This window comes from Aphelocoma coerulescens, unplaced genomic scaffold (assembly GCF_041296385.1).
Source record: "Aphelocoma coerulescens isolate FSJ_1873_10779 unplaced genomic scaffold, UR_Acoe_1.0 HiC_scaffold_168, whole genome shotgun sequence".
Classification (NCBI taxonomy): Eukaryota; Metazoa; Chordata; class Aves; order Passeriformes; family Corvidae; genus Aphelocoma; species Aphelocoma coerulescens.
The window spans coordinates 160334-173351 of NW_027183516.1; the positions used below are offsets into that span (position 1 = coordinate 160334).

General features: G+C 52.6%; 1 protein-coding gene across 1 annotated transcript in view; it reads left to right on the top strand.

Annotated features, from left to right (window-relative positions):
* The window catches only part of LOC138100925 (proliferation-associated protein 2G4), a 28780-nt gene extending 18930 nt beyond the window's left edge, over positions 1 to 9850 (top strand). Inside the window, exons 8-13 of the mRNA XM_068998751.1 lie at positions 193 to 271; positions 370 to 503; positions 3932 to 4026; positions 6378 to 6505; positions 9568 to 9621; positions 9726 to 9850. Of these exons, the coding sequence (XP_068854852.1) occupies positions 193 to 271; positions 370 to 503; positions 3932 to 4026; positions 6378 to 6505; positions 9568 to 9621; positions 9726 to 9791 (556 nt within the window). The 3' untranslated portion in view covers positions 9792 to 9850. The remainder of the gene's footprint in view (positions 1 to 192; positions 272 to 369; positions 504 to 3931; positions 4027 to 6377; positions 6506 to 9567; positions 9622 to 9725) is intronic.
* Positions 9851 to 13018: the final 3168 nt, after the last annotated feature.

Sequence of the window (13018 nt, forward strand, 5' to 3'; positions counted from 1 at the left end):
GGATGAGAAACAGAGGCTCCTGGGAAGAAGGGATTTCCTGGCCCATTTTGGATTTCCGGGAACGTTTTCGCATCCCTGGCCCGTTTTGGCTTTCCGGGAACATTCCAGCTTTCCCGCAAGGTTCTGCCTTCCCCATTCCCAGCTTTTTTTTTCCCCCCCCTCCCACCCTCACCAAGCCCCATTTTCCCTCAGGAAGGACCACGAAAAAGCGGAATTCGAGGTGCACGAAGTCTACGCCGTCGACGTCCTCGTCAGCAGCGGCGAGGGCAAGGTGAGCTCAAACCCCCCCAAAAAATCCCGGGAATGAGCGGCCTGGAAGGCTCCGCAGCTTTTCCAGGTGCCGGGAATTCCCTCGGGAATGTTTTCCAGGCGAAGGACGCGGGGCAGAGAACCACGATTTACAAGCGGGACCCCTCCAAGCAGTACGGGCTGAAGATGAAAACCTCCCGTGCCTTCTTCAGCGAGGTGGAGCGGCGCTTCGACACCATGCCCTTCACCCTCAGGTGCGGGGCCCGGAATTCCGCTCGGATCCGGCCGGGATTCCGCTTGGAATTGCCTGGATGGGGCTGGGATCCTGCTTGGAATTGCCTGGATGGGGCTGGGATTCCGCCTGGGGTACCTGGATGGGGCTGGGATTCCACCTGGATGGGGCTGGAATACCTGGATGGGGCTGGAATCCCACCTGGCATTCCTGGATGGGGCTGGAATTCCACCTGGATGGGGCTGGGATTCCGCTTGGAATTGCCTGGATGGGGCTGGGATTCCACCTGGGGTACCTGGATGGGGCTGGGATTCCTGGATGAGGCTGGGATTCCACCTGGGGTACCTGGATGGGGCTGGGATTCCGCTTGGAAGGCCTGGATGGGGCTGGGATTCCACCTGGATGGGGCTGGGATTCCACCTGGATGGGGCTGAGATAGCTGGATGGGGCTGGGATTCTGCTTGGAATTCCTGGATGGGGCTGGGATTCCTGGATGGGGCTGGGATTCTGCTTGGAATTGCCTGGATGGGGCTGGGATTCCTGGATGGGGCTGGGATTCTGCTTGGAATTGCCTGGATGGGGCTGGGATTCCGCCTGGGGTACCTGGATGGGGCTGGGATTCCACCTGGGGTACCTGGATGGGGCTGGGATTCCTGGATGGGGCTGAAATTCTGCCTGGGATACCTGGATGGGGCTGGAATTCCGCCCGCATCCAGCTGGGATTCCGCTTGGAATGCCTGGAGAGGGCTGGGATACCTGGATGGGGCTGGAATCCCACTTGGATGGGGCTGGAATCCCACCTGGATGGGGCTGGAATTCCACCTGGATGGGGCTGGAATCCCACTTGGATAGGGCTGGAATCCCACCTGGATGGGGCTGGAATCCCACCTGGATAGGGCTGGAATCCCACCTGGATAGGGCTGGAATCCCACTTGGATAGGGCTGGAATCCCACCTGGATGGGGCTGGAATTCCGCCTGGATGGGGCTGGAATCCCACCTGGATGGGGCTGGAATCCCACCTGGATGGGGCTGGAATCCCACCTGGATAGGGCTGGAATCCCACTTGGATAGGGCTGGAATCCCGCCTGGATGGGGCTGGAATCCCACTTGGATGGGGCTGGAATCCCACCTGGGCTCTGAGCAGGACCCCCGGGGTTTGGGCCGTTCCGGGAGCGCTGCTCAGGCCAGGTGGGTGCAGCGGGAAATGATGGAATCGGGGCCCTTCCCATCCCAAAATCCACGGGTTCCGCTCTCCGGAGGGGCCGGCTCAGCTGGGCTCAGCTGGGCTCACCTGTCCTGGGAGGGGTCACCTGGGCTCACCTGGGCTCACCTGTCCCAGGAGGGGTCACCTGGGCTCAGCTGGGCTCACCTGTCCCGGGAGGGCTCACCTGGGCTCACCTGTCCCAGGAGGGGTCACCTGGGCTCACCTGGGCTCACCTGTCCCAGGAGGGGTCACCTGGGCTCACCTGGGCTCACCTGTCCCGGGAGGGCTCACCTGGGCTCACCTGTCCTGGGAGGGGTCACCTGTCCTGGGAGGGGTCACCTGTCCTGGGAGGGGTCACCTGGGCTCACCTGGGTTCACCTGTCCCAGGAGGGCTCACCTGGGCTCACCTGGGCTCACCTGTCCCAGGAGGGGTCACCTGGGCTCACCTGGGCTCACCTGTCCCAGGAGGGGTCACCTGGGCTCACCTGGGCTCACCTGGGCTCACCTGTCCCGGGAGCAGGGCACGTCTCCAGCCTGGCCCTACCTGGGCTCAGCTCAGGTGTGAGCTCAGGGGGGTCACAGGTGGGCACTCAGGAGCTCCCAGGTCACTCAGGTGTGCTCAGGTGTGCTCTCAGGAGCTCTCAGGTGCTCCCAAGGTGCTCTCAGGTGTGCTCTCAGGAGCTCCCAGGTGCTCCCAGGTTGTTCAGGTGTGCTCCCAGGTGTGCTCTCAGATGTGCTCTCAGGAGCTCCTAGGTCACTCAGGTGTGCTCAGGTGTGCTCTCAGGAGCTCCCAGGTGCTCCCAAGGTGCTCTCAGGTGCTCTCAGGAGCTCTCAGGAGCTCTTGGGTGCTCCCAGGTTGTTCAGGTGTGCTCTCAGGTGCTCTCAGGTGTGCTCTCAGGAGCTCTCAGGTGTGCTCTCAGGAGCTCTCAGGTTGTTCAGGTGTGCTCTCAGGTGCTCTCAGGAGCTCCCAGGTTACTCACGTGTGCTCTCAGGAGCTCTCAGGTCACTCAGGTGTGCTCTCAGGAGCTCCCAGGTGCTCCCAGGTTGTTCAGGTGTGCTCTCAGGAGCTCTCAGGTGTGCTCTCAGGAGCTCCCAGGTTGTTCAGGTGTGCTCAGGTGTGATCTCAGGAGCTCCCAGTTCACTCAGGTGTGATCTTAGGTGCTCTCAGGAGCTCTCAGGTGCTTCCAGGTTGTTCAGGTGTGCTCCCAGGTGTGCTCTCAGGAGCTCCCAGGTCACTCAGGTGTGTTCAGGTGTGCTCTCAGGTGCTCTCAGGAGCTCTCAGGTGTGCTCTCAGGAGCTCCCAGGTCACTCAGGTGTGCTCAGGTGTGCTTTCAGGAGCTCCCGGGTGCTCTCAGGAGCTCTCAGGAGCTCTCAGGAGCTCCCAGGTTACTCAGGTGTGCTCTCAGGAGCTCTCAGGTACTCTCAGGAGCTCCCAGGTTACTCAGGTGTGCTCTCAGGAGCTCTCAGGTGCTCTCAGGAGCTCCCAGGTCACTCAGGTGTGCTCTCAGGAGCTCCCAGGTGCTCTCAGGTGTGCTCTCAGGAGCTCCCAGGTCACTCAGGTGTGCTCTCAGGAGCTCCCAGGTGCTCTCAGGTGTGCTCTCAGGAGCTCCTAGGTCACTCAGGTGTGCTCAGGTGTGCTCTCAGGAGCTCTTGGGTGCTCCCAGGTCACTCAGGTGTGCTCTCAGGAGCTCTCAGGTGCTCTCAGGAGCTCCCAGGTCACTCAGGTGTGCTCAGGTGTACTCTCAAGAGCTCCCAGGTGCGCTCAAGTGTGCTCTCAGGAGCTCCCAGGTTGTTCAGGTGTGCTCAGGTGTGCTTTCAGGAGCTCCCAGGTGCTCCCAGGTTGTTCAGGTGTGCTTTCAGGAGCTCCCAGGTCACTCAGGTGTGCTCTCAGGAGCTCTCAGGAGCTCCCAGGTGCTCCCAGGTTGTTCAGGTGTGCTCCCAGGTGTGCTCTCAGGTGCTCCCAGGTTGTTCAGGTGTGCTCTCAGGAGCTCCCAGGTGCTCTCAGGTGTGATCTCAGGAGCTCCCAGGTCACTCAGGTGTGCTCTCAGGAGCTCCCAGGTGCTCTCAGGTGTGATCTCAGGAGCTCCCAGGTCACTCAGGTGTGCTCTCAGGAGCTCCCAGGTGTGCTCTCAGGAGCTCTCAGGTGTGTGCCCAGGAGCCCTGAGTTCAGGTGTGCTCTCAGGTGCTCTCAGGAGCTCTCAGGTGTGTGCCCAGGAGCCCTGAGTTCAGGTGTCCCCCCCCGCAGGGCGTTCGAGGATGAGAAGAAGGCGCGCATGGGGGTGGTGGAGTGCGCCAAGCACGAGCTGCTGCAGCCCTTCAACGTCCTGTACGAGAAGGAAGGTGAGCCTGGGGGACACCTGGGGGACACCTGGGGGGACAGGTGGGGACAGGTGAGACCTGGGGGACGTGGGGGTGACAGGGGAGGGGAGAGGTGAGACCTGGGGAACGTGGGGGTGACAGGGGAGGGGACAGGTGAGACCTGAGGGGACACAGGGGTGACAGGGGAGGGACAGGTGGGGACAGGTGAGGGACAGGTGAGACCTGGGGAACAGGGGAGGGGACAGGTGGGGACAGGGGAGACCTGAGGGGACAGGTGGGGACAGGTGAGACCTGGGGACAGGGAAGGGACAGGTGGAGACAGGGGAGACCTGAGGACATGGGAGGGACTGGTGGGGACAGGTGAGACCTGGGGGACACAGGGGGACAGGTGAGGGACAGGTGAGAGCTGGGGGACATGGGGGTGACAGGGGAGACTTGACGGGACACAGAGGTGACAGGTGAGACCTGGGGGGACATGGGGGTGACAGGTGAGGACAGGGGAGGGGACAGGTGAGACCTGGGGACAGGGGAGGGCAGGTGAGACCGGGGGGGACATGGGAGGAACAGGGGAGACCTGGGGACGGGGGGGGACAGGTGAGACATGGCTGGGGGACAGGTGAGACCTGAGGGGACAGGGGAGGACACGGTGACAGGGGAGGGGACGGGGGAGACTTGAGGGGACACAGGGATGACAGGGGAGGGACAGGTGGGGACAGGTGAGGGACAGGTGAGACCTGGGGGACAGGGAAGGGACACAGGAGGGACTGATGGGGACAGGTGAGACCTGGGGGGGACAGGGAAGGGACAGGTGGGGACAGGTGAAGGACAGGTGAGACCTGGGGACAGGGGAGGGACACAGGAGGGACAGGTGGGGACAGGTGAGACCTGAGGGGGACAGGGAAGGGACAGGTGGGGACAGGTGAGACCTGGGGACAGGGGAGGGACACAGGAGGGACTGATGGGGACAGGTGAGACCTGAGGGGACATGGGGGTGACAGGTGGGGACAGGTGAGACCTGGGGACAGGTGGGGACAGGTGGGGACAGGTGGGGACAGGTGAGGACAGGTGGGACCTGCGGGACATGGGGGTGACAGGTGAGGGACAGGTGGGGACAGGTGGGGACAGGTGAGACCTGCGGGACATGGGGGGGACAGGTGAGGACAGGTGAGGGACAGGTGAGGGACAGGTGAGGACAGGTGGGGACAGGGAAGGGACAGGTGAGGGACAGGTGAGGACAGGTGAGGACAGGTGAGGGACAGGTGAGACCTGGGGACAGGTGGGGGACAGGTGAGGGACAGGTGAGGACAGGTGGGGACAGGGAAGGGACAGGTGAGGGACAGGTGAGGGACAGGTGAGACCTGGGGACAGGTGGGGACAGGTGGGGATGGCTCCAGGTGAGTTTGGAGCCGCTCACAGAGCAGGGCTGGTGGGTCCTGGCAGGGGTGTAAGGAGCAGGAATTGCAGGTCCTGGCAGGTTTGTTGCTGGATTAGCAATCAGTACCTGCCTGGAGCGCTGCAGGGGAGTGGGACCCACAGGTCCTGGCAGGGTTAAGGATGGCTGAGGCATCAGTGCCTGCCCCAAACACTCCGTGGGGAAGTCAGACCCACAGGTCCTGGCAGGGTTAACGCAGTGTCCCCACAGGTCCTGGCAGGGTTAACCCTGGTGCCCCCACAGGTCCTGGCAGGGGGGATCAGCCCCTCAGGTCCTGGCAGGTGTGCCCCCCGCAGGTCCTGGCAGGGCTAACCCCGGTGGCCCCACAGGTCCTAGCAGGGGGATCAGCCCCACAGGTCCTGGCAGGGTTAACCCCGCTGCTCCCACAGGTCCTGGCAGGGGGGATCAACCCCGGTGCCCCCACAGGTCCTGGCAGGGGGATCAGCCCCGCAGGTCCTGGCAGGGTTAACCCCAGTGCCCCCGCAGGTCCTGGCAGGGGGGATCAGCCCCGCAGGTCCTGGCAGGGGGGATCAGCCCCACAGGTCCTGGCAGGGTTAACCCCAGTGCCCCCACAGGTCCTGGCAGGGGGGATCAGCCCCGCAGGTCCTGGCAGGGGGGATCAGCCCCACAGGTCCTGGCAGGGCTAACCCCGGTGCCCCCGCAGGTCCTGGCAGGGGGGATCAGCCCCGCAGGTCCTGGCAGGGTTAACCCCGTGTCCCCACAGGTCCTGGCAGGGGGGATCAGCCCCGCAGGTCCTGGCAGGGCTAACCCCGGTGCCCCCCACAGGTCCTGGCAGGGCTAACCCCGGTGCCCCCGCAGGTCCTGGCAGGGGGAAACAGCCCCGCAGGTCCTGGCAGGGCTAACCCCGGTGCCCCCGCAGGTCCTGGCAGGGGGGATCAGCCCCGCAGGTCCTGGCAGGGCTAACCCCGTGTCCCCACAGGGGAGTTGGTGGCACAGTTCAAGTTCACGGTGCTGCTGATGCCCAACGGCCCCATGAGGATCACGAGCGGCCCCTTCGAGCCCGAGCTCTACAAATCCGACCTCGAGGTGCAGGACGGGGAGCTGAAGGTTGGTTCATCAGCGTTGACCTTAATTATTAATCAATTAACGCTCCAGTTCAATAGCAACCTCACCGCGGCAGTCATTTGTTTATATTTGCATATGGGAAGTTACGGATTCGTTACCTTATTGATTGGTGTTCGTGTTTATTTGTAAAATAAGGGAGGAAGGTTTGTAGTAGTTGTTAGTGTTAATGGATTAATTGCTAATTAATAAGGAAGAAATTTGTGTCTATAAATAAAGTAAATTTGCATGTATATTAATATAAAAATATACACCTATTTATATATTAATTGTATATTAATACACATATAATTATATATTAAAGTCTATTGTTAGTTATGTGTATTAATAATTAATTAATACATATTATTAATTATATATATTAACGATTAATTATTAATATAGTATATAATGAAATATAAAAATAACGTGAAATAAATGAAATCAAGTGTATTAGAAATATAACATGAATAATGTGTTAGAAATAGAAATCTAATGTAATAGAAATGTTATAAATGTAGATATAATGTAAATAATAGAAATAAAATAAATAGAAGTAGAATGTAAATAGTAGAAATATTATAAATAGAATGTAAGTAATATAATGTAATATAAGTATAAATATAAATATAAGTATAAATATACGTATAAATATAAATATAATTATAAATATATATATAAATATAGATGTCATGTAAATAATATAAATATTAGGAATAGGAATATAATTAAATAATAGAACTATTATAAATATAAATATAATGTAAATAATAGAAGTAAAATAAACTTAATGTAAATAATAGAAATATTATAGATAGAAATATAATGTAAATAATAGAAATGTTTATTAATGTAATGTAAGTATAGGTATAATGTAAATAATATAAATAAAATAAATAGATACTTAATGTAAATAATATAAATATTATGAATATAAACAATGTTAAAATAAATATAAATATAAACATAATGTACATATAAATATAAGTATAAATATAAATATAATGTAATATAAATATACATATAAATATAATGTAAATAATACAAATATAAATATAAGGTAAATATTAGGAAGAAAGATATAATGTGAATAATAAATAAATGTAAACTTAATGTAAGTAATAGAAATATTATAAATGTAAATATGAGTATAATATATTATTTCTATAAATAAGTAAAAATAAGTAAATAGATATTAAACATATTTTTATATATTATTTCTATAAATAATATACTTTTATAAATATAAAAATATAATATCAATTATATATTTATATAAGTATATTATTTCTATAGATAAAAATAAATAAATATATATTAAAATAGATATATTTATATCTTATTTAAATAAATTATATATTTAAATAAACATAAAAATATAATATAAATTATATATTCATATAAGTATATTATTTATAGAAATAAAAAAAATAAATATATCTTAAATAAATATATATTTATATATTATTTATATAAATAACATATTTAAATATAAAAATATATAAATATATTATTTCTATAAAATAAAAATAAGTAAATATTTATTAAGTAAATATATATTTATATATTATTTCAATAAATAATATACTTAATATAAATATGTAATATTAACAATTGGACTATTAACAATTGAACTATTAATAATTGAACTATTAACAATTCAACTATTAATAATTAGACTATTAAAAACTGAAATATTAATTGAACTATTAATAATCGAAATAATGAATAGAGTAGTAAAAATTCAATATTAACAATTGAAATATATTAATAATTGAGCTATTAACAACCAAAATATTAACAATTGAGCTATTAATAATTGAACTATTAACAATTGAACTATTAACAATTGAGCTATTAACAATTGAGCTATTAGCAATTGGGCTATTAGCAATGACAGCATTAACAATTGAGCTATTAATGACTGCACCATTAATCACCGACCCGGCAGCCCCTCCTGGGCTCACGGGGGGGGAGCAAAGGGGGCCCCGTTCCTGCTGCTCCCAGAGCACGGCGGGACCCCCCCGACCCTCCCCCCCTCACCCTCCCCTCCTCCTGACCCTCCCCCCGACCCTCCCCTCATCCTGACCTTCCCCCCTCACCCTCCCCTCCCCTGACCCTCCCCCCTGACCCTCCCCCTGACCCTCCCCCCAACCCTCCCCCTCACTTTCCCCTCTCACCCTCACCCTCCCCTCCCCTGACCCTCCTCCTGACCCTCCCTCCCCCCGACCCTCCCCGACCCTCCCCCGACCCTCCCCCTCACCCTCCCCCTGACCCTCCCCCCTGACCCTCCCCCTGACCCTCCCTGACCCTCCCTCCTGACCCTCCCCTTGACCCTCCCTGACCCTCCCCTTGACCCTCACCCTCACCCCTCACCCTCACCCTCCCCCCTCACCCTCCCCCGACCCTCCCCTTGACCCTCCCCCTGACCCTCCCCCCGACCCTCCCTCTGACCCTTCCCTCCCCTGACCCTCCCCCTGACCCTCCCCGACCCTCCCCCCTCACCCTCCCCTCACCCTCACCCTCCCTCCTGACCCTCCCCAATCCTCCCCCTGACCCTCCCCAACCATCCCCCTGACCCTCCCTCCTGACCCTCCCCCTCACCCTACCCCAACCCTCCCCCCTCACCCTCCCCCATCACCCTCCCCCCGACCCTCCCCCCCTCACCTCCCCCGACCCTCCCCTCACCCTCCCCCCTCACCCACCCCTCCCCTCACTCTCCCCTCCCCCCAACCCTCCCCCTCACCCTCCCCCGACCCTCCCCTGACCTTCCTCCTGACCTTCCCCCTCACCCTCCCCCCTCACCCCAACCCTCACCCTCCCCCCTCACCCTCCCCCCCTCACCCTCCCCCCCTCGCCCTCCCCTCACCCTCTCTCCTGACCCTCCCCAATCCTCCCCCTGACCCTCCCCAACCCTCCCCCTGACCCTCCCCCAGACCCTCCCCCCACCCTCCCCTGACCCTCCTCCTGACCTTCCCCCTCACCCTCCCCTCCCGACCGTACCCCCTGACCCTCCCCTTGACCCCCCCACCCTCCCCCCTCCCCCCTAACCCTCCCCTCCCTTCCAGGCCCTGCTCCAGAGCTCCGCCAGCCGCAAGACCCAGAAGAAGAAGAAGAAGAAGGTAAACGTGGGGCCCTTTGTGCGCTGGGCAACCCCGGCTGGGCCGTTCCGGGGTCTCTCCGGGGGGGGAAGGGCCCTGACCCATCCCTGGATTTGTCCCCACAGGCTTCCAAAAACGCCGAAAACGCCACCACGGGGGAGACGGCGGAGGAGAACGAGGCCGGCGACTGAGAGCCTTTAAAACTCTCAAATCGCCCCCTTTTTTTTTTTTTTTCCCCTCTCCCCCCCCCCCCCCAAAATAAACCCCCCAAAAAAAGAAGCCCCCCTCACAAAAAATCAAAACAAAAGCATCTGGCACCGTTGTTGGTCCAGGCAGTCTGGAATTCCCAGGGAATCCGAGCAGCTCCCGTTGACTCTGCCAAGGAGGGGAGGAGGAATCTCTCGGCCGCTTCAGACGACTTTGAAATCAAAAAGAATTAACAAAACTCCCCGAAAGAGCAGCAAAAAAAAACCCACAAAAGGAACCCCCCCCCCCCCCCAAACTAATAAAAATTAGGAGTGAAAGTCGCTTTTAAATCCTTAACTTTTTCTATTTCCTACGTTTGGAGAAGCGAATCCATCCCAATCCAGGGGAGAGGGAGAGGAGGGAGCCGCCGATTCCTTCCTCCTCCTCCTCCTCCTCCTCCTCCTCTTCCCTCTCCCTTTTTTTATTTTTTAATTTTTCCCTTTGGAAATTTTACACAAAAACCACAAAAAAAAAACCCCCAAAAAACCAGGTGATTCCACCCAAAAAAAGTGCCCTGTGCGAGCAATCCGGGACACGGCACCGGAATTCTTTTTGTCTTTTCCCTCTGGGATTGTGCTTTTAGAACTGGGGGGGGAAGGGGGAGGTGGGGAAAATAAAAAAAAAAAAACCCCAAACCATCAAATTTTAGCTTCCCCCTCTCCCCCCTCCTGCTCCCACTCTCGGGAGCCTTTTCTGCCTCGATTTAAGGGATTTAACAAAAAAAAACAACAAACAAACAAACAAAAAATCGCTCTTTTTTAACACAAAACTTCGTTTTTAAAATGATCCAAAACCCTCGGGAAGCCGCCGAAATTCCGGCCTTGCGGAGCTGAATTCCCGAAATCCCGGCGTGGCGGGGTGGGGGGGGAGGGAGGGAGGAAGGGGCTTGGGTGCTTTTTATCCTCCCCAACATCCCCGGGAGCACATTCCACCTTTCCCTCCAGCCAGAGGAGGATTTTTTTTTGTTTGTTTGTTTGTTTTTCCACTTTTTCCTCCTCTGGATTCTTTGGATAATTTGGAGGGAAAACCCAGCAGAATTCCTGCGGGGGGGAGGGGAGAGGTGAGGGAAGCGCTGCCGGAGCCGTGGCATCCGGGATCAAGGCCCAAACCCAGGGGTATCGCTCTTTTCTAGTCGCTTTTTTACAAAAAAACCACACAAAACCAACAAAAAAAAAAAAAAAGCCGGGACTTGAATGTTGAGGTTTGGTTTTTTTTTTTTTTCCTTTGCTGATACCCCTGGGTTTTGTTTTTTTTTTTTCCCCTCACCACCCTCTCCCCAATTTTTTGGGAATTCCCCATTCCCGCCTTACCCAACGTTCCCGGCCGTTCTCCGCAGGCCGCGGCGCTTCCTCGTCGAGATCCGAGTTTTCCAGCCCAAAAAATCCAACAAAAACCGACTCCGCACGTGCAAATGTTACCAAAGTCAATAAAAAGAGAATAAACCATGACCATATTGGATTTTATTCCCGTTGGTTTTTTTTTTTTTTTCCTGGTCTTTCTCTGGTCTCGGCTTCTTTTCCGATTTGGGATTGTTGGGTGGATCCGGGCAGGTTTGGTGTTGGAAATGGGATTGTTCTGAGGGGAAAATGTTTGGTTCTGAGGGGAAAAAAGGTGGTTGGAAGGGAAAAATAAATGGTTTTGAGGGGAAAACCTTGATTTTGAAGGGAAAACCCTTCATTTTAGGGAAAATACCCCTCATTTTAATGGAAAAAACCCTCTCATTTTGAGGGGAAACACCCTCATTTTGAGAGGAAAAGCTTCACTGGGAGGGGAAAACTCCCTCATTTTGAGGGCAAAAAAGTAATTTTGATGGAAAAAGCTCATTTTGAAGGGAAAATTCCCGCATTTTGAGGGGAAAAAATCCTGATTTTGAGGGAGAAACCGCCCTCATTTTAAGGGAAAAATCTCTCATTTTGAGGGGAAACAATCGTTTTGAAGGGAAAAAATCATTTGGAGGAAAAACCTGTGAATTTTAATGGGGAAAAAATCCTGATTTTGAGGGGAAACCCACTCATTTTGAGAGGGAAAAACTGAAATTTGAGGGAAAAGCCTTCATTTTGGGGGAAAATCCCTCATTCTGAGGGGAAAAATCTGTATTTTGAGGGGGAAACATCCCTCATTTTAAGGGGAAAATTCCCTCATTTTGAGGGGAAAAGTCTGCATTTTGAGGGGAAAATTCCCTCATTTGAAGGGAAAAACCTCTCCTTTGGAGGGGAAAAGTCTTCATTTGGAGGGAAAACCCAGCAGAATTCCTGCGGGGGGGAGGGGAGAGGTGAGGGAAGCACTGCCGGAGCCGTGGCATCCGGGATCAAGGCCCAAACCCAGGGGTATCGCTCTTTTCTAGTCGCTTTTTTACAAAAAAACCACACAAAACCAACAAAAAAAAAAAAAAAAAGCCGGGACTTGAATGTTGAGGTTTGGTTTTTTTTTTTTTTCCTTTGCTGATACCCCTGGGTTTTGTTTTTTTTTTTTCCCCTCACCACCCTCTCCCCAATTTTTTGGGAATTCCCCATTCCCGCCTTACCCAACGTTCCCGGCCGTTCTCCGCAGGCCGCGGCGCTTCCTCGTCGAGATCCGAGTTTTCCAGCCCAAAAAATCCAACAAAAACCGACTCCGCACGTGCAAATGTTACCAAAGTCAATAAAAAGAGAATAAACCATGACCATATTGGATTTTATTCCCGTTGGTTTTTTTTTTTTTTTCCTGGTCTTTTTCTGGTCTCGGCTTCTTTTCCGATTTGGGATTGTTGGGTGGATCGGGGCAGGTTTGGTGTTGGAAATGGGATTGTTTTGAGGGGAAAATGTTTGGTTCTGAGGGGAAAAAAGGTGGTTGGAAGGGAAAAATAAATGGTTTTGAGGGGAAAACCTTGATTTTGAAGGAAATAACCATCATTTTAGGGAAAACCCCTCATTTTAATGGAAAAAACCCCCTCATTTTGAGGGAAAACACCCTCATTTTGAGAGGAAAAGTCTGACTTGGAGGAGAAAACTCCCTCACTTTGAGGGGAAAAAAGTAATTTTGATGGAAAAGCTCATTTTGAAGGGAAAATTCCCTCATTTTGAGGGGAAAAATCTGCATTTTGAGGGGACACATCCCTCATTTTGAAGGGAAAAACCTTCATTTTATAGAAAATTCCCCTCATTTTAATGGAAAAACCCCTCATTTTGAGAGG